This window comes from Camponotus floridanus, unplaced genomic scaffold, assembly GCF_003227725.1.
Source record: "Camponotus floridanus strain SB8 unplaced genomic scaffold, Cflo_v7.5 scaffold16, whole genome shotgun sequence".
Classification (NCBI taxonomy): domain Eukaryota; kingdom Metazoa; phylum Arthropoda; class Insecta; order Hymenoptera; family Formicidae; genus Camponotus; species Camponotus floridanus.
The window spans coordinates 428,552-451,521 of record NW_020229281.1 but is presented as its reverse complement, the minus strand read 5'-3'; the positions used below and the strand labels follow the sequence as shown (position 1 = coordinate 451,521).

General features: G+C 38.3%; 1 protein-coding gene across 1 annotated transcript in view; it reads left to right on the top strand.

Annotated features, from left to right (window-relative positions):
• Positions 1-22,970, top strand: part of LOC105251214 (protein kibra) — a 53,926-nt gene that overhangs the window by 14,146 nt on the left and 16,810 nt on the right. The window contains exons 2-3 of the mRNA XM_025406989.1: positions 2,385-2,494; positions 5,896-5,990. Of these exons, the coding sequence (XP_025262774.1) occupies positions 2,385-2,494; positions 5,896-5,990 (205 nt within the window). The remainder of the gene's footprint in view (positions 1-2,384; positions 2,495-5,895; positions 5,991-22,970) is intronic.

Here is a 22,970-nt window from a genome sequence, read left to right as displayed (position 1 = left end):
CAAATATTCTCTTTTTTTTAATTCTAAAAGTATTCTCTCGGCGAATTACGTTAATCATTTCTTTTACTATGTAATTTTTAACGCTACAAAATGGATACTTTAATTTACAACTCTTATGCAGCCATTTTCTTGCAAATCTACGAAACCGATAATCACCAAATGATCGGTTGTCGGTTGTCCAATCTTCCATATGGATTTTTTCTTTTTTCTTTCTTTTTTTTTTTATTAAAATTGTTATCGCCATTGGAAATACGACATGTACATGTACGAATGAGTGGGATTGACAGACATGTAATTTTTTTATTCTCTCTTATGTATAATGTATGTATAAAATGTAGCTGAACATGCGAGAATATATTACGCTTGAATGTTGCAATTCGAATAAAACCTACATCATGAAAATATTGAAATTATCTCGCACGAGAAAAATGTGAAATTTCGCGAATCATCTGTTTCTCTTTCGTCATCGCTCGCACACATAACATTTTTCTGTTGTAATTTTTTTATTGTCCTTTTGCAATTCCAAAAGCATTTTTATATTTGTTAGAAATCTCCTCGAGATTTCCAAACTTTTTCCGATTTAATCTCTTAATAATCTCTCGTGCCTCAAAGATCCATATCGAAATATATTTTTAATATAAAATGGAGCAAAATTTCTACTTTTAGGAGAAGGGGAGCGGATTGCGCTTCATTACACGTTTTCATGGACAATTTCCTTAATCTTCTTTCCGTCGCGTGATTCACGGTCTCGGCGTGCCCTTGGCCTTACCGCGATTCTATCCTACTATAACGACAAGAAACAGAGAAAGAGAGAGAAAGAGAGAGAGAGAGAGAGAAAGAGAGAGAGAGTGCAAAAGAAAAAGGGAGAAGAAGAAGGTCAGGAGCGTACATCGCGACACGAGGGCACCCGGGGAACTGCCCGAGGGGGTAGGCGGAGAAGGGAGCAGGAGAAGGATAAATGAAACGCTGAATGCGTGTGCTACGCGTCGACACGGCTCTACGGTATGCCAAGGTTAAAGCGACTTACAAAGTTTAACGAGTCGCGACTGCGACTGCAACTGCCGATCACGAATCGAAGGAAAGCGCGCGCGTGAAATTCCATATGTCCTAGCCGAACCGACAATGAACGGAAGCGAAAGTGCTCCGTACTTTCGCGTACCGTCCCTGTCCCTCGCTCGTTTTCCCGCAAAACTAAACATCGGGCGCGTTAATACGAGTTTTACGGTATTACGCCAAGGCGACGAATCGCGAACCCCTTTCACATCGACTTGATACGACAAATAACGATATGTAGTCGCGAATATCGAATACACGAGCGCGAGAGAACGTTTCGATTAAACATATCTATGTGTCTACATATATCTCGCTTGCGCACACAGAGAAAAATATCATTCTACTGCCAACAAAAGCGATTACTCAGCTTATTTTTCTTTTTTTAAGTAATAGCTTTCTTCAACAAAGAATACATTCTTGATAATAATCTTAAAATATACTCATCACGAGTGTTAGAAAATCTCATTATCATGTACTCGAAAGAAGAATTTATTTTCTCTTCAAGAATATTGTAAAGTTGTATCAAAGAAAAATCAAACTTACTTTACGTCAACTCTTGTAGTAAGCAAACCAAATTTTTGTTTTAATTTAATATTCTTGACTAAAATACCGCACTTACTAAAATTCAGAATATATTCAATTAAATTTAATGCTTGTGGTAAACTTATGATATATTTGCGGATATACAAACTTATGAAATACTTAAAATAAATAATATTTACTTGAATACAGCGTACATTTTTCTCTGTGCATGTAAGGAATTTTGTGCGTGCGTAAAAAAAAATAATTCTGTGTGAAAAAATTTACTGACGAATATGCCAAAGATTTTCTTTTCCAAAGCATAATCGTGTATTTTCGTATTGAATCATAATAGTCGTAGTAATTTTGATTTTTAGCCTCGCAATATTATTAAATTTGAAATTTCAAGATTGATTTTAAAACTGTAATCGTAATTAAAAAATTATCATAAATGTTATAAATGAAATTAAAAAATGCATATTATTATTTCCTTGTACATAACGCGATATATGCATGCGATAACGCGATTTTAAAATAATTTGGTTAATGACTTGCGTGCAGTTCAATTATTTGTTTAATATAAATAGTATTCCGATAATAATTAATTTACATTGACTTACTTTTTTGCAATTTAATATCAGATATCTGTTTCTTTATTTTATATTATTATCCAACTTGTTAATATAAAACGTATATACATATATGTATATTTCTCTTAAAAGGACCAATGAATTACATAAGATACTGAAAAATCTTTCAATAGAATAAAAGATTGTAATATTTTAATTTTTCTTTTCTTTCTATTGTTATAGGTTTACTAAACCCCAAACGTTCGCGGATTGTATCGGAAACGAACTTCCCCTCGGTTGGGAGGAGGCCTACGATAAACACGTGGGTGCCTACTACATCAATCATGTCAATCGTAAGTTTTTTTGTTTCTACTATCTGATTGAGAAAGTATGCGCGCCAACTTGACCAGGTAGATTCTTCTTACGAGAAGTGATTTTCATTGAAATCTCTGTATTATATCACATATGAATTTATATATGCATTTTCTCACTCGATCATCGATAACCTCGATCGAGTTTGTAAAAATATATTTTTAAAATAGAAAGAATATGAAATGTTAAATTTTGTATGACTTTATTTAAAGTTCTCGCTGTTTATAAAATTGTTCTTTTTTCATTAATTTTTACTTTAATATTTTATATATATAATTATTAGTACATATATATTATAATTATTATTACATATATATTATTATACATATGTATATTATAATTATTAATACATATAATTATACAATGTTAATTTAAAATTCAAACATTATTATATGTATAATCTTTCAAATCATTTATAAGTTATGCAAAAGATCTGCTGCAAAAGAACTTCTTTAGCAGAATGCAATTTATTATATATATATCCATGTGTTATATAAAAAATAATTCAACACTCACCAGACAATGATATAGCTCAATGTTACTCCAGACTCAGGCTTCCTCCTCCTCTCTTGTGTTTGGCCTTTGGTGTTTCTTCGTAATACTGACATAATATTCACTCGCGAAAACATGGTTAATAATAATTGCGATCACGCGCGCACTAATAATTAGAATACGATGATCGTTTTACACAGCATTTCCAGTTCGATTAATCGCACACAGCTTGTACTGTATCTCATATTGTGATTAGAGAACGCGAAAATCACGGTTATAAATGAATAAATATACAAATTAAAATATATAAGATAGATATCCACGGAATGCAATATTTACGATTATGTCTTTTTAACTCGCGATTGATTCCGATTGAATCAATCACATAAAATATGCGTTTTAACCGATAATACAAATGCTAAGTTTATCAAATGTATGGTTGATAAATATGAAAATTTATAACGAATATAACGTATTTATTAATCGGAATGACACTCGGGTCACATCCGCGATACCTTATTAATAATCGAGCAGGCAACTTTATTATGCGAATTAAAATGCAATGACTGCGGAAATTAATTAATCGGATTAATAATTGCAATAATCGTACAGTATAATCGCGTTTGTAATATGTCTAATATTTGCGACATTGCGTTCTGGAATGGAATGTGACAAAAATATGGAACAATTAGCGTTGCTACCTATATTTGCTCGAATCTCGTCATGCAAATGACAACAAAGATGGCCTTGCGTAAATAATAGTACGCGTTATACGCTGCAAAATTCGGCGTCCGTTTATACGAGATATTTACGGACGATAATTACTTCTTTAAACATGCTCGGAGAGACGCAAAGATATCTCGTCTCGCGTGTGAAATTTTTTCTCATCAATTTAGAAGCATGCTAATCATTTTCGAGTTGAAAACGCGGTAATATAATGTGTCGCATGATCGATTAAAAAAGTAACGCAAAGCCCGTGCACAATACGTTTATTGATAATTAATTTAAGCAACGCGAAAAGATTTCGTATTTCCTTCGTGGCTTACTCGAAAATACATAATAGTATGAGATACTCCCACACACTGTGTCTACACTTGGATCTCGAGCATGGGAGAAGCGCGCCTGCGCGTAGCCTATGGCGCATGGAGGGAGGGATACAGGTATTGGTGAAAGTACGTGTGGAATGGTATCTCAGAGTTGTGCAAAAAAAGTCTCTCGTCGGAATTTTTGTTATACAAATATTTCGCAGTGACAACGAATCAAAACACACATGGTATTCGACTCTTGTTTTCGTGACGTGTAGCACACTTTTATACATGTCTTAACCTTGACCCCTATCATTCGTGCGACGAGATTCGAGCGAACGAGACTCATTATTGCGAGCGATTATCATCTCGCGTAATCGATCAACTCTCGTGATAAATGTAAGAATATCGTAACGATGGATATTGGATAATTTCTAATGAAATTATATCCGTTGTTTGCGTTAATGAAACACGTGTATTGCGCGGAATGTGGAAATGTAATATCGATCTCATATTTTTCTGTCGGTTCTTGATTTAATCATTAATCTGTATCGCGTGGTATCTAGATCAAGTCGATATTATTTCCGTGTTTTTCACTTCAAATGTCACGAATGCAATGCAAATCAGCTCCGGATCGAACGACGTCGCAACGCTTTTAATATACAATCGTTATTAATGTATTCATATTTATCAACCGTATGCCACATTAATTCGGCGCTTGTATATTATTGTTAAATCGCGCGTATTTCGCGAAATTTATTCCGTTAAAATCTGCCGTGCGAATAAGTCGGCAAACTTAATCTAATCTAATCTAATCTAATTTTATAATTCTAATCTAATCATGTTCTCCAATATTGCAATCCGCGAATATTTATCTAAATTTTATCTCGTATGTTTATTTGTGATATTACGTGAAATAATATTGCATTAAAATGCGAACATACCTTATACGTTAATCATAGAGGTAATATTATCGCGATGAATAACGCATGATTTGCAAGTGCCGAGCAGATTGTATAAAACCAGAGTAAAAAAAGAAAATATAGAATTACACGAACATGTATTATTCATGTAATTCTGCATTTTTTTACACGTAGTTTTTCGCGTTCTCTCGTCGCAATTTAAGAAGATCGCGTCGCGTGCGATTAACGCAGGAGTGTCGTGTAAAGTGTCGCGCGATTATCGTATTTTGGTGATTGCGATTAATCGTGTTTTCGCGAGTGAATGTATGATGAAGCGGAAAAGAATGGACGAGAGAGGAGAAAAAGGAGGCCTGCAAAAAGGAGTCGATGAAGCAATCGTAGGGTGAGCGCAATTTATGAATTATTTGTTATTTACTTGTGAAATTTATTACTCAGTTTTCTCTCTGCAGTAGTAATCTATTTTAAATTATTTTAATTTTTGAAATTATATTATCGTATATGAAATATTGTAGATTTTATTTTAAAAGTTTTTTTCAAATTTACACTAAAATATTTTTGTATAAATGAGTAGACACATACATGTAAAATATTTTAACCCTACGTTTAAAATTTATAATTATTTATATGATTTACATAAAAGAGAGAAAGAGAAGGATCTTTGTTTATATCTTTTACAAGTTTATACATAAAGAAAATCTTTTTTCGCGATAATTGGACAAATTATCGTATTAAATATTTTTTTAAAAAGGAATGAAAAATTTGATTGGACACGATTAACTTTTAATTATTTTGGAGATTTTTTTGCACTCATTTAATAGAATCCAATGAGTGTTTCGTTTTGTGAAAAAAATTTGCTTGTAAGAATGGCATAATCATTGTAGCGATAATTAACGCGACGACAAGGCTTCTTGTTTTAATATGTCGTTTGATTAATGTTCACAGAGACAACGCAATTGGAAGATCCAAGACAGGAATGGCGGGCGATACAGGAGGCCATGCTTCGCGACTATTTGCAGACCGCACAGGACGTACTCGAGGTAAGCTCGGAAACAACCGATCGTAAACATTCATCTCTTTGAGCGGAGCGATCTTTCGCTTAAAATACCATTCGTAAAAGCGGAATTGATCCGTTAATCGCTCCTCGTGTCGATGAACCTCGCTTTACCGAGATTAAAACCGAGTGGGAGGGAGGGGGATCGGTAGAATTTCAACGAGGGTCGACGAGGGCGGCAGGAAGTCAGTCCGTGAGAAATCATGTTACTTCCGGTCATTCGGCGTACCCTACGTATACTAGGAGCGTACCAATGTAGATTAACACACGATTAACCACGTTCGTGTCCCCTTGTATCAACGTCGGGAGATTCGCGCATCATGCACGCACTAAAGTTGTTGCTCGAAAATTATGACAGTCGCGTGACTCGCCGTTTCATCACGATCGTCGCAAAATTTCAATTATTATACGATGGAAAAACGATATATATTTGCGATATTTATGATAATCATTGGTGGATTCCTTTCTATAAAAAATCAAAGTTCTCCAATTCCTCCCGCGCGTAACGATGTATGTACCCGATTGACCGTATTGCGACACTCGTATGACAAATTTCTTCGGTAATACATAATTCAAGGATCGCAGCAGGTAGCTAATTCGAACGTTTGCGAGAGAGGAGGCTTTGGTATTTCGTCGTTGACGCCAGTCTGGACCCGCGCCGGAATGCTCTTACGTCACGCAGCGCGATTGCGTTACGAATTTTTGGTGGAATGTGCGCCAGGTGAGAGGCAGAGAAAGAGAGAAGCGACAGCGTCTTTAATCCGAGAGCAAACGAAAGATACGATAATAATATTTATCGATGGCGGCGGCAGCGGTGCGAGCTCTCCGGGCTCGGGGAGGAATGTCGATGTACGGTATATTTATTTCGGGCGGAATACTACGGTCATGATGTCATCGTCGATTTTCGAGAATTTACTTGTGCGGCTGGGACCGCGCGCGATTCTAGTTTCGAGAGATCCCTCGCCTCGCGTCCAAAAGCCTCTCTCTCTCGTCTCGTCTCTCGTCGTTGTCGTCGAGACGTCGACAGCTGCTTTCTCGCCGCGACACGTGAAATTCGTCCAATATAAGACAAGATATATATTTTAACCAATTGCATAGAAATATTCCACGTGTTCTTTCGACGTTTTTAAATTACGTAGCTTGGATTCTTTTCGGAGAGCTTGCGCGTAATATTTCAAGGAAATGTGATATCCATAGTTATAAAATACAGAAAAATCTATTTCGAGAGATTTTGTTTTATTTTTGAGACATTTTTTCAACCGATATATAAAGGAAGGAGGAAAACTTTATACCGTTCAATGTTTTAACATTTTATCCTCTTATATCGAGCATGTTTGATGCCGGGCAATTATTCGTAAACTACAGACAATTTTTCGTTAACGTATGTTGCGTCTACTTTTGGCAAAGAAAATTGCGGGTCTCGGAATTTTATCTAAATAAATGATATTGTTTACATATAATGTAACAATATAATAAAAAATAACAATACAATATAATATAATTTAATAATTTTACATATAACGTAACGATACAATACTTTGCATATTTAACGACAGTTTTTTTAACTTGCATTTTTTTAAGGTCGAAAGACTGCGACGATAAGATACTCGATAATTTATCGCAACGATTAAGCAATTGTTGCGCCTCTAGAAAATTCGTAGTTTGGAGGGCAAACACGCTTATATTTATTGGCGGAAACATGTTTGCGCTGGAAGTAAAGATGTACGATGCGCCTTCGTACCTTCGATACGTGGATACATCCTTTTGTATATATTACAAATTAACCATGGTATAACCCTCGCGTGCAATTGTGTGCGTGGGAAATAAGATATCCAAACCCAGATCGTTACCAAGAGATAATGTGTGGGTTCTCACATTCTTAAAATTCTTGAAATATCCCGAGCAACGTTCCCATCAAAGATGTACAAATCTGATAGTCGACCACAATTTTTTTTCTCTTGCATTCTTTTTTCAAAACTCGTACACGTACACTTTCTCTCTTCAGTTTTACAATCAATCTCGAGAAATAATTACGCTCCGATGATTGCTTGATTTAAAGGATATTTTTATGAATAATGCAAAATTAATATTATGATAGGATTTTCATAACTTCAGAGAAAGAGTATCAATTTATATATTACTGAAATTTATTTGCTCTACTCGCCACATTTTTTTGTTCAACTTCAACTCTCATTTTTCGCAAACTTGTATTACTCTATTAAGAAATTTCATCGTTCATTCGGCAAACATGCCGCAAACTTTTCCACGGGATCGTATTTGCACGCGAGATCGCAACACCATTTCATATCTAAGAGTAGTTTAACGTGCTTGGCACTCGAGGCATTAAAGGAAACTCGCGGTTTCCTTCCTTGGGAGTTTCACGCGTAGGTACGCGTCACACGCACGATGCGTGCGTGCGTGCGTGCGTGCGTCGTGCGTGCGTGCGGCGTGCGTGCGCGGAGAGCCGGGGCTTGCATTCCGATGCAAATAGCCCTCTCCGCCGCGCGTCTTCGCCTCTCCTCTCGCTCCCTCTCGCTCCCTTCGTCTCCTCTCGCGCGAGTCTCTCCGCGCTCGTCGAGCGGAGAGACGGATAAGCCGCGGGCCAGTAGCGTCTCATCGCGATTCGGTGCCGCGATGTATGCGCTCTGCGAAATCCACCATAAAAATACCCCATTCGATTGCCTTCGAATCTTGCCAACGCGCGTGAAAGTCTACGTACTGTTATTAAGATTATCGTGATTAATATGTATGCTCGTTACGTAGCTCGTGTCAAAGATGGATCTCAAGCGTTCGAGGCTTTCTCGAACGTAATATCGGTTCGATTCGGTTTACGTACGTAACATTGAAATATCGCGAAACGCGTAGATTCCAGCTGCGAATCTGCACGTGACAATTTTATGCAGCGTGATAAATCAATGATATCCGAGTCGACGCACAACTTTGTTAAATTTATGATCGGGATGGGGAGTATACCATATTTTACGCGACTTTTATATTTAGCAATGTTATATATTTCTTTAATCTACGATATTGTTGACATCTTGAAAATTTACTCGACGCTTAATTTTGAGTACGGAAAATGATTATGTATATTTTGTATTTCGCGAGATTAATGAAATGGTAGCCCCTGGTAATCCGTCTCGTATGATTGATACTTTTTACATCTTTACGATTTGACTCGTCGTCGATGTCAATTATCGCATAAAAGATTCACGTGTCGTATACAAAGAGACGAAATGAAGTGCAATTCAAAGAGTCTATATCGCGAACGACGTCTTTGCGATGACTTTCCGTATTCCAACGATGACTAGCCGCGCTCGTGAGAGGATTTGTGACGTAACCTTCAGGAATTTCGAAAGTTTAGATAGCAATTTGCGAAGACGCCACGATTAACCTTGATTGGAGAAGTTTATTTAAAGTTACGCCACTCTACAATCGATTTCTCCATTTTGAATTATTACCGTCTTGTCGGAATTTATAGTAGCGTAAAAAAATTATTCAAAGAATGCGAAAATTACACGACGTCGAGAATAATTTATGAACAACGAGTCTAAACAATGCAAATATCTATTATTTATCGCTTACACGCACAAATGATTCGTATTCGTTTGAACTTGAAAATTATTTGTTCTCGAAACTAATTGTTTTGCGGAATATAATTAGCATCTTAACATCTAGCGGGATCGTGTCTACGTTCGATGAATGATTAGCAAAACCCATCCTCGAGTAATGAATAATTACTAAACCATAAATCTCTCTCACGTTCGCGCGCGTTCCGTACGATCGTGGCTGAATCCATAATTTCCTCGGCATTCGCGAGCATTCCAAGACCAAGAAAAGATTAAGAGTCGGGGAAAAAATCGTAGCGTTTAACCTCGCCCCGCGATGCTTGTTGTAGTCACGAGAAAAACATGTCAATGTCTTTAGTAATTTTTTTCCGATACTCGAGCAAAGTAATTGCGAAGCCAACAATAAGATGACAGGGTGGTCGAGGAAAGGAAATTATTTATGCCTTATTAATGTCGCAATTTTTCTTTTTTATGCCAGAGTAATTGTAATATTTTAAAATTATTCATTCATAATAAAAGCTGTAGAGCGACAAAAATAACACGTCTCGCCAATTTTAATATTCAATTGCAATATACTTGTATTGTGTATACGGTGCAATTAATTACATCATTTTTATAGAGAGTATCAATCTCTCTCTCTCTCTCTCTCTCTCTCTCTCTCTCTCTCTCTCTCTCTCTCTCTCTCTCTCTCTCTCTCTCTCTCTCTCTCTCTCTCTCTCTCTCTCTCTCTCTCTCTCTCTCTCTCTCTCTCTCCCCTTTTTCATCATCCGGAAAATATTAATTTAACAGTATATTACAATTACTCTGATTTCGTTCCTTAAAATAATATCGATACTACCAAGTATTGGAAGTGAAAGTATCGATATTCGGTTAGTATCGCGGTATCGAGAGAGAAAGACTCGAAAGTCGAGACGACCTCGCGATCCAGGAATTCCGTGGATTTCGCGCGCCGCGATCTGACATTTTTCGGGCGGAAGTATTTCTCGACTTTGGTCGATTTTGCCGGCAAAGCTCGTAGAAACGCCCGGGCTCTATTTTCCGCGCGCCTACCCTGCCCTCCCCCCTCTCCCCCTCCATCGTCCGCCTTCTCTCCGCGCGCTACGGGCCTCATCCGGAGGCTCCGCGGCATCTCTCCGCTTCTCTCCCTCGGTCCTCTTTCCTTCCCCCTCCTCTTTCTCTCGTCTCTCCGTGATGCCCCGTCGAGAGGCAGCGAGATGCGAGAGGAATGTTAATTGCCATTTATTTTTGCCCGCACGGCCCGTATCGCGCTCGTCGGCTCTCTCGCGCGGACAGATACAAAACCGATTATGACACCGCCGGAGGAAACTGCGAATGTCTCGATGCCGTAAATCATACGGTTCGCGGATCTCATTCGAAAGCGCAGGTGCCGGACTTTCTTCGTTCCCTCTCCCCGTTCGTTTCTGCGTCGGTCGCTTCGTCGCTTCGTCCGTTGGCTCATCCGTCCGTTCGTTGGATCGATCGATCGATCGGAGAATTTCATTCTTTTAACCGGCGTGTACGCGCGGCGCGTACGTTTTTTCCCGCCGCGAGACTCGTTTCCCGCTTGATGTTTCAACTTGCGTCTCCCGCCTCGTCGTCCCGGCCCCGGCCCCGGCCCCGGCTCCGGCTCCGGCCCCGGCCCCGGCCCCGGCCCCGGCTGCCATCGCCTGCCTCCGAACGTGTGTTTCCCAATCTAACTTTTTATTTATGGCAAAACAATTCCGGGAACGCTCAAACAGCTGTGATTGCCAGTCGCACGCACAGGCACGAATAGCTGCATTTTGCGTCTTGCATTATTGTCTCTAAACTTGGAAATCTTCGAATCTCCCAAAGAAGATTGGAGCTTGCACGCGTGTGTGTACTTTTCGTGGTAAAAGTCTGATTGATACGTGTACGTTATACATTTCGTTCTTGTCTCGCGTGATTATTCTGTCGATTCTCGAAACCCTTCCCGATGCGCGCGCGACCAGAGAGGGTTGATCGCGAGGTTGATTTCGGAGGTAGACGGCTACGCGTTTCCTCGTCACTGACCAGGCTCAATGATTCGCTTCTCGAGCGTTCCCGAGACCAACGAGGAAACGGGAAACGCGCGGCGAGACCGTCTGCAAATAGGAACCGGCTCGCTGTTGGTTTCGAAACAGACGTCACGTGGTCCATCGAGCTCGAATTTAAATTCGACGATGTCGATTACGATCGATCAAGTACGAGCGCAAATAATTACGAAATAATTACGAAATAATTACGCGAGACTATCTATTCGCGGGATTAATTAAGCGCGAGATTCAAGAAAATTTGTGCACGCGACGAGATTTACACACATGTGTGTGTGTCTCGTATCGGTGCGAATTTCAAGTTTCAAAATCATTGCGTAGACGTGAATTAAATGCGGTCATTATTTATTCGCATAAATGGAATTGAAAAATTATTCAATATTAAGAGTAAATTATTTATCTCAACGACGCATTCTCTTCTGGATACCGCTTTTCGAATAAGCAGTCAGGAACGCGAGAAATATATAAATACAGGTTTAAAAATAAACGTGTACTCTTTTAAACATCTTTTTTCGTCGCGACCGTCTCTTTTCAAAATGTATTCCGGTAAGATGAAGATAAAGGGGATTGTAGACCTTTGCAGGAAACCTTATTTTTATAGAAAATATTCGTCAAACTGGAATAAATGCGCCTACAAATTGGTCGTTGAAAGACCGCGTTTTACGGCACTCGATTGATTCCTTCTCTCATTATTTCGCTATCATCGACCATGCGGGTAACAATGTCGCAACGACGTGATCTCGGCTTCGTAATGGGCTCGAGACGGATTCGCGGTATCGTGGTATGCAGAACGAACGAACGAACCAACGGTTGGAATTCGATAAATGTGAAAGCGGAGTCGTTCTTTGCAACTGGATCTGCAGCATGGCGTATGCTACGCTACATTGTGCTCTTCATCTCTTTTTCTCGCGATCTCGCGTATCGAAAGCATACTTGGATACATTTATCCTCCGCGTGCCACTTTGATCTCGGCAACATTATAACCGATTAATGCGCGATCGTTTATTATACACTTGGACTTTTATGAAAAAGTGATCTTAAGGATGCTTTGTATGTACAATCCCAGCAAAAAGTAGCTAAAAATCAATTGACGAATATATCCACTTTTGGTGTATTTTGAGTATGAGAAATTGCGGAATATTACAATTTGATCTTAGCTACAGTGCAAAGATGTATATTTTAAGATTTATTGCGTTTTTAGTGAAATATTCCGCATTTTATTCATCGAAATGATTAACTTTTGACAGATACACTTTTGCAAATTTTAAACAAATTCTGAATATTATTTCCATGTGTTTTTGTCATTTGAATCGACGTGATTATACGTTTCCCACAAGAACACGTGTTAATTCACGTGCAAATTAAAATCCTTATAACTTGTGAACGCTTTAGTGAATCGATTTAAAAATTGTGCTGAAGATTCTAAACATATGTAAGGGCATTTTGTACAATTTTCGTCAAATTCTCAATATTTTGAAAATAGGTACGAAACATCCTTAACGTACACATAATAATCGGAATGTATCATCCGCACGAAAAAAAAAAAAAAAAAAAAAATATATATATATATATACGACATATTATTAATGAGACTAGTTACTTTGAAATAAAATATTACGACACATTATTTTATTAATATCATAATGGGAAAAATTTTTAATTAACGTAAGGCTCGACGTAAGAAGTAATATTTGTCCCTTATTCTTTTTTTTTTGTGCTTGTTCAAATTTCATTAATATACTTTTATTTTACTTTTAAATGCAATAGATGCGCGCGCGCGCGCGATACTGAAACAAACTCGCGTTGTTTATGAGCGTGCTGTCAATTTCGCATTCGTTTCAGATTCGTCGATCGTACATAGGAACGATTGTTGATTTGAAATAAAAATGGATTGGCCCGATAGCGTCGTGGAGATATATTCTATAGGGTTACGATCATTCGTGCGGCCGCTCGGTGAGCCGGCTTTAAGACGGTGACTTGGCAAGCGGCGAGCAGACAAGCCAGCGAGGGACGGCGAAGGCAGGCGAGCAGGCTTGCCACGAGAGATTGGAATGTCTCCCGTCCTCTCGAATCGCCCTCCCTCGGCCCTCCGCCGCCGTTGCTCGCCATAGGCTCTCCTCTCGGCCTCTTCCCCTCGCCGATGGGCCCTGCAGCTTCGCGGTTAGCGGGGTGGGAGGGGGGGGAAGGGGCCAGGGGAACCGAGCGTAGTACGTGGCGTCGAGCGGGAGGGGGAAAGAGGGCCTTAACGCCGTTCTTTCGAGCCTCGATGCATCACGAAGAAAAGATGCCGATCCCCCTTCTCCTTCCCCCTCGCCCCCCTGCCCCTCGGATTTCTGCTGTCCTTTCGGTCCCCCTCGGACATTTCGCTCCTTCTTCCTCTCTTCTGCCTCGGTCCGAGACGTTCTCCCGGTTCCCCTCTCTTTTCTTGTCTTTTCTCTCTCTCTCTCTCTCTCTCTCTCTCTCTTTCGCTCCTCTTTCTTTATTTTTCCACTTGTCTCTCTTTCTCTCAGTTTCGCGTAACTCGCACCATGGGACCCTTTTGGCTATAGTGGCTACCGTGTTACGCTCGCGTAGGGCCCCCAGGCGGTCCACAAAGTGACGCACGAAGAGTCACGAGGATTGCCGAGAGCGTACGATCGGGCCGGAACGAGCGGATATATATGCTACCGTTCGTCTCTTCTCTAAACTCATCGAGATGAGACGATGCTCCTCTCGCGCCGCCGGAGATGCCTGTATAATCCTTTATTTCCTGTCGAATATTCCGACGTCGGCGTTTGTAAATTCCGTTTCAGCTTTTTTCCCTACGACATGGTATTGTATCTATTTTTAAAGACTAGAAAAGATTAAAAGATTAGAATCTCTTTATATCGAAAAGATATGGATCTTGAAATAATATTGGAGCATTAGAGATGTAAACGCAATTTGTTCGTTTCAAAATTGTAATCTCTGTTATTTACAAATACTACATATACAGGAAATTGTCATATTTTTCATTTATTTTACCGTTTGGCCAATTTTAAACTATTCAAATCTAATTTTAAACGAAAATAGCGTCTCTCTCGCCACCAAATATAAATGTAAAATCAATCGAATGCGATTACGTTTATATCGAGATCTTTACACCTTTGAATTTTTAAAAATTACGATATTATTCTTAGGATTTTCGAAATCTTTTAAGTTTTGAAATTGAACGCATCCGCTCGTTCTTTTCTCAAATTTGTTCGAGCCACAGTGTACACCTTTTTGCACGCTCGACTCTTCCACAGGGGCCCTATACAATTATTTTTATCTTTCTCAAGAGGTGAACCTTGAGAATATGCCCCGCGAAATTCCCACATGTCGGAGTGGAAAAAAAATTGACTCGTTCATCGGTATCGCCATCGGCTAAGGCTCCTATCACAAGGTTCTTATCACAATTCCCTCGTTGCTCTTTCGTTCTAATCTAACTTGTTCACTTTACTCCTTCGGTTTATTCAACTTTATATCTAATCTAATGTACTCTGTGCAAGTGGATAAATATTATGTAATAATTATATAATAACTTAGATATACGTGCGCGCCCAAGTTTACTTATAAATTTTCATATCTTTTAGATTCTTTTACTTAAATTTTATTTGTAGGATGCGATTGTATTTTTTGCCAGTTACTTAAAAGGAATTTAACATTTTTGCCATCTGCTTGCATAAAAAAGGAGAATCGCTCGACTAAAAGCTTTCTTTTTCGCGACTTGGCGTTTCGAGAGTTTTTTTTGGTCTCCTCAAGAGCGCCGCGCGCGAAATATCTTGGCCGTTTTGTCATTTCATTTGCAAGAATTTCGATTCGGAATTAACCGCGAAAGACTGGCCACCGTGCTTGTGCATGCCGTTTATGCTGGCGTGGCTTTTCACATTCCTACAGCTCTCCTTCTCCAGGGACAAACAATGTTAACGACCATACGAAGGGATCGGGATTCCATCTCTACCGGGCGATACATAAATAGGCCTACGCTTTTACCCGGAGACCAGATATACGCGTACTCGTGTTATTCTTCCTTTTTGTAAGCGACTATTTTTAGAGATCCGACGGAATTTCACGCTTCTCTCGAGCGTGCTCTCGCTCTCCTCCTCCGTCCTCTCTCTTTTTTCTTTTTCATTTTGCCCTTTCTCTCTTTCTCCGACTCTCTTTGTGACGCGCTTCTGTCTTAACGTCTCTTTATAACACGTCATGCTTTCTCTTTCTCTCCCTCTTTCTCTCTGCGGTTTGGAATTTTGGAACGTCAAGAGCATGGTTTCGTTAACTGTGCGAAAAAAAATTGAGATTTCAATCTTTTTTGCCTTTATCGAGTCAAGTCGGGGAAAAATTTGCAGTAGCGATGAATTTTGATCAATTTAGAGCGTAGTCGTCAAACAAATGGATTTCAATGCGTCTGTACATAAAATTACGAACCTTTTGGATTCTTTGAAGTCTTTTCGTGTTTGTCAAAAATTTCCAAATGTTTAGATATCGGAATTTTTTTCTACGCATGAAACGTACAGAGAAAAATGTATACTGTATACAAGTAAATATTATTTATTTTGAGTATATCACAAGTTTATCATAAGCGTTAAATTTAATTAATATTCTGAATTTTAGTAAGTGCAATATTTTAGTCGAGAATATTAAATTAAAACAGAAATTTGGTCTGTTTACATAGAGTTTACAATATTTTTGAAGAGAAAATAAAGTCTTCTTTCGAGTATATGATAATGAGATTTTCCAACACTCGTGATGAGTCTATTTTAAGACTATTATCAAGAATATATATTCCTTGTTGAAGGAAACTATTACTTAAAAAAAGAAAAATAAACTGTGTAATCGTTTTTCTTGGCAGTAGAATGATATTCTTTTCTGTGTGCATTCATAATGATTCGTGGCAGTTTGCGATAACATTAGACATGATTAATATGAAATTAAGTTATTAAAAAAAGTATAGTAAAGTTCATTAAACTAAAATCGAAAGGCTTGTTATGTATCAAACAACAAGATAAGAAAACTGGCATATCCGAGCCATAGCGGATGGTAATGCCTAAAAATACTTTAATTGTACGCGAAAATATAAACGAGAACAAGGCATATGCATATATTTTACTTGGTGCATTTACCAAGATATATTCTCATTTTTGAGAAATTCTATAAAAACCCTCTTTACCCCCCTGAAGAGACGTAGACGAGAAAAATATCGGGGCGAAGTCGCTGAATCGGGAATCGCGGTAAAGAGGGTTTTTATAGAATTTCTCAAAAATGAGAATATATCTTGGTAAATGCACCAAGTAAAATATATGCATATGCCTTGTTCTCGTTTACATTTTCGCGTACAATTAAAGTATTTTTAGGCATTACCATCCGCTATGGCTCGGATACGCCAGTTTTCTTATAAAGTTCATTAAATTATCGACCTATTTTGAGCAATTTAAAAAAATGGATACAGTATTTTTATTATCATTATCTCGTTTAAATATCAATTAGTACGGACACGAACACAGGGCTCGTTTAAAATTGAAAGGTAGACGACCGATGAGTGCATTTTTATGCAAATTTGTGCATTCGAACAGTGCCGGCTAATATACCGCGACTTTGTATACTAAACTTTCCCAGCGGTTTAACCTCTGGAGAATGACCTTAGATGTATCGCGCCTGCCGCGTGGGCCTTAGAGGCCCGCGCGTGGGGAACGCAGACTAGAGTTCGACGTCCGACGTCAGAGAAATTATATCATTGGCAACGCGAGTAGGATGGATATCCTGACGATGACATTCATTGAGTCGATTTATATCTCGGTGCAATTTGTTGCCAACTGACTTTATCGTGAATTAAGCGCACTATGCTCTTGAAACTGTGCATGTATGCGCGTCATATGCAGAATATATCGTATGATATTCGCATATCGAGAGAATCGATATCGAATCGATATTTTTCGACTCCATTAATAATTGCATTTTTGCGCATAAATACATATGTGAATTGGGCTGATGAGCGAGCAAAATTGAATCACGAGCAATCGCTTATCTTATCGCGACAGGAATGTGAAAAGCGCGATTACCGAGACGTTATCGCTCCGCGATAATTAAATAGCCACTAAATATCTCGTATTCCGTATTCGTCTACGGCTACTGTTTGTCTGTCAATTGCGCCTTTTCGAAAGCCTTTCTGTTATTTTGAAACGACTCTGATAATTGTTGGAATCGCATTCCTTTAAAGTGATTCTTGAGGCAAAGATTATCCCTATTATATTTATAGAGCACTACATATTCGCATTATCTTTCCGAAGCATATCTTACAATTCAGATTAAAATCTGTCATTTATTCGTCGAGCAATCATGATACTCATCGTTAATAAACATAAATAACAGAATAAAGAAAGTAGTCACGAGAGAAATATAATCTCTATAAAAATATTTTAATATTCTTGCTCAATCTCGAGCTCTTTTGCTGCGTATTTATACAGGGTTCACGTAGAAAAATGAATCACGATGGACGGAGAGATAAATCATTGTTTCGGTATTCAGAGTATCGTAGTCACCGATATATACTTATATACGTCGATCTGCGGACAAGACGTACGTTATCTTTTATCACGATTCTATTTCTGTGCGGCCGTGACGCAGTTATCGCATTAAATTCCCGGTAATATAAGAAGGCTACTGTGCGATGATCTTCGCACTCGACGTGCTCTCAGTCAAAGATAGTCCCCGCTGTTTTGACGTTCCCCCGCGTTTTCACGATAAGGCCTTCGCAGGAAGACTCAATATAGCACCCGACAATCATCTCGGTGGAATGCTCCTGGGTATCGGATTCTCCGATTTCTCCGAAAGAGCGCCGTGGCCCTCGCGGCAAGGGTTATATACGCATTCCCGGCGTGAAAGGGATTCCAATCTCTGCCTCGCGTGATTATGGATTCTTAAAGAACCGTCGATATTCTTACGCGGTATCGAATAGTTTGAGCGTCAGTGTTTTCAATTTTCTCGAAGCTACAGTTAAAGATGTCAATTATATCATAAGTATATCGATAAGAAAATATTTTAATAAAAATCATTTAATAATTAATCATTTTCTGTGGAAAAATGGATAGCGATATTTTTTAAATTCTTGTAGCTTGCAGTTTTTTCAAATATCATACAATAAAAAATATCTTTTATTATAATCGTCGGTATTAATAATTTTAAATTTCAACAATATTATAGTCTTATTTTAATAAATTGCATTTTAATAAATTTTAAATAAATTGCAATTGTCATCTCAAGAATATATAATTATTTAATTCTACTTTAAGAAAATTAAATCTTAAATCGTAAGAATATATTTTTTTCGATTGAACTATATAAAGTGGCTTCATTCAAGTAAGCAATTATTTAAGCAATTATATTTTTCTTTAACTGACGCAATATAATTTCATTTCAGGATTTCCATGTTAAAACTAAATATATTTTCAAAACAAGAATGTCCTTTTTTTCTGCGCGGTGAGTAATTGTCTATGAAATAGCGAAAATTCGTGGCTCTTTAATCTATCTTTAACCGAAAGACACGTAAATGCATAATATGCTATGAATTAATCGACGAGTTCGAGAATCCCTATCGTTGAGGACGATTGATTTTTTCGTAACGCGTCGCACCATCCGATAAAACAATCTTGAATGAGGAGATATCGGAAAATCTTGATAACGTTCCGCGTAGACCGCGACCTTGTCGAGAATGCATCGGATATTTATGGATGTCGATGAAGTTCAAAGGCTCGATTATGTCTTTGATCCATGTTTACAAGTCTACGAAAATACCAAGATAAGAGCGCATTTTTTTCAAATATCGACAACTCTAGGAATGCGATATCACAACGAGGATTGGAATTAATTGCGTTTTAATTTTATAAAAAGTTTAATGTGTATTGTTGTAAGGCTAAATTACCTGGATATTTAATAATATTGAACATTTTAACACTGACTTGTCATAAAATTCTTATTCAGCAAAGATTATCTACGAATCTGAGAATGAAGGAAGAAATAAGTATATAGGAAGAACGCGCATATATATAAATAAAAAGTATACGTGTACATATATTCTTGAAGATTTCCACAATACTCTTGAAATATTTCTCGGAATATTTCTCCCCCGCGAGAGAATACGCTCGACAATTGCCGTTCCCATAGAATTTTCTCAGAGAATATTCTCAGAACATTTTCATTCTCATGTTGCAGCGCGAATAATAAATCATGGCGCTTGTTGAGCGTATGTTACAACTTATGCGACGACAGCTCTAATGTGTCGGAGGGACGATAATATGTCGGAAATTATTATGCATAGATTGTTGTATTCTATTGTCGCGATCAATGTATATATCATACGATCTCAAGTTATATTGAAGTGTTTATGTGACGGATAATGGTCGGGATGTACACCGTTTCTAACAATGAGCGATAGACATCGAGAAAGAAACTTTAGCGACAACTCTACTCCTTTATAAATAAAGCGTCGATTATTCCAAGAACCGTTTGCTTATAAATCGACTCGAATCAATGTTGAAATGTATTATCAATGTTAAAAATTGATTCCGTGCAAAATCGAGGAAGAATTATAGAAATATAATTTTTATTCTCTATAAAATGTTTACTTTAGCGAAGAATAAAAAATTAATATAATTAAATTAATTGCTTAAAATAAAACGCATGCATCTTGTCGCCAGAGCGCAAAAGTTGAAATCATTCGAGGCGAGATCGATGACGTGTCGTAGAAAAATGCGCGAATCCGTTCGATTCCTCCGGGCGCTGTAGATTCGCACGATTTTCCTCAAACGCGAGTCTTTGGGAGTTGCACGACCTTTCGCCTCCGATCTCCTCCGACTCGTGACGCGATGTAACGAGTTATCGGTGAGCGCAGTCCGATAATAGCATCGCATTCCATTCATATCAGCATCGTTCGGCCTGCCGCCTCTCACGTACGCGCGTGCGTGATGCTTCTATCTCGTAACCAGAGTCGGCATCGTGAATCGTATGAATTCGAATTCGCACAGTGAAATCTCGCAAATTTGTATCTCGATATCGGCGACAATTTGTATAGAGGCCGGCGCAACGATTAATAATTACATCAAGAGATATCGTATATCGCACTTTTGCCATTATTTTTAGCATCATACCAAATTGTTTGCGCTCTGCATTCGATATTCCATATTTTTGACATGTTATAATCATCCTCTCGACTGCATTGTTCTGTCTTGCGCGATTGCTTGTCGTTGTTTACGATATACAGATATCATATACCGGTAGCGATAGCGCTTCTTTTATTTTTATCCTCGCACAGTTAATTAATTGAATTTAGATATCCAATTAAATATTGTCTGCGTACCTAGAAATAAAAATACCGCGAAGAAGAAGATAAAAATAGATTGAACGAAACGGATTTCGCGATCAAATATTTCAATGTGTTTTATATCGAGTGATTTTTTTTGGACAAATTTTATTATTAATTGAATCGAGGAAAGAAATTTACATTACATTTTCGTTTCATACGTGTATATAGATTTGATCGTTTTTCGATTAGATATCATTACAATGAATGCGCTTATATACGATTGATATGGAAAAAAAAATGACGATTCGACGGTTAAAGAGAAGAAACTGATATCTGATATGGAGCGATTGTTCGAAGGAGATTGAGATTTTATATTTTTAATTGCCGTGTAATTTTGCGCCGATACGAGTATGATTTACGCAAGGTGTAAATGCTTCGCGCGCCAAGCAAGCGCGATTGTGTCCTCCGTGCATGTTCACGCATATTTATTTAAATGTGTAAGCCGCGCAAATACATGTTGCGTGTATGTGCGAATAAACGCAAAATGCAGAGAACTTTCCCCGACAGGAATTTGTTAAATCTCGCTGCATCTGGCAGATAAAGCAACAGAGCTACCGCGGATATCTCGGCGTCATTATAATAATAATAATTGCATTAATATGAATAATTGCACGTGAATATTATGCACACATATCAGTGCGCGTGAAAAGAGTAAGGATTTAGATTTAATTTAAAAGTCGTGTGATAAAGATGCTTTATCGAATAGCGATGCACAGAAAGAAATATCATTCTACTGCCAAGAAAAGCGATTACTCGGTTTATTTTTCTTTTTTTTAAGTAATAGTTTTCTTCAACAAAGAGCATATTCTTGATAATAGTCTTAAAATATACTCATCACGAGTGTTGGAAAATTTCATTATCATGCCCTCGAAAGAAGAATTTATCTTCTCTTCAAGAATATCGTAAAGCTGTATCAAAGAAAAATCAAATTTACTAAGCAAACCAAATTTTTGATTTCATTTAATATTCTTGATTAAAATACTGCACTTGCTAAAATTCAGAATATTAATTAAATTTAACGCTTATGGTGAACTTGTGATATACTCAAGATAAATAATATTTACTTGAATACAGTATACATTTTTCTTTGTGCGGAGGGGAGGGGGAGGAGTTGAAGCTCTCGTCGGCGACTAATTTACTATCGAAAACTGTTGGTCGAATATCACGTGTAGTTTGAAGATTAATTAACGATCGATATGTAAATGAGATGCGCTCTCGAGGATTAAACGGCGCGTTGCTATTGAATGAATTGCCTATTGCCGACAAAGGCAAAGGCGATGGGCTGGCTTTGCGGCGCGAGACGAAGGCGAACGAAGGCATCGGAATGCAACGCGACGCGACACTATCGCGCGTCGGCATCGTATCAGCTGTTATCTTCACCGGAGACAGGTGCGAAAATATCTTCTGCGACGCATTAATTCGGCTAGTCTATTTATGCGCTTACATTTTCATCGCGAATCGGCTGCGTCTCGGCTGATTCTAAAGACTTTTCGCGCGCGTGCCTATGAATGATTGTTACGCTTCGCTTATATATTTAGCGCGATGCAACGAGTCCGTTGTTGGAATCGATGAATAAACCAGACTTTACTACATCTTTACACTTCGAGGAGAAATTTGACTCGTTCCGATAAATGATTCTCTCTTTTTCTTTCGTCGTTTACAACTGGAAACGTTACCGTTTGACTTTCCACGAAGAAATAATCGGTCGAGAAATCGATAGGATGGATAGCTCGATGGTTTTCTCCCGAAATTTTTCGCGGATCGCGTGAAACGCAGCGCGCGCGTTCTTATTTTATCCTCTTATTTTAGCCGACGAATCTCCGATTAAATTGGGGAGAGCTTAATTCGCGTGCGTGGTATCGCACGATGGCGTGGACGCGCGCTCGTATAACATTTGCGGAATGCACGATATACTTTCACTCTCGCGATATACACAACGTACATTAATACAAAAGTAAGTTGCTTTCGGAGCGGCATGGACTTGCCGCAGC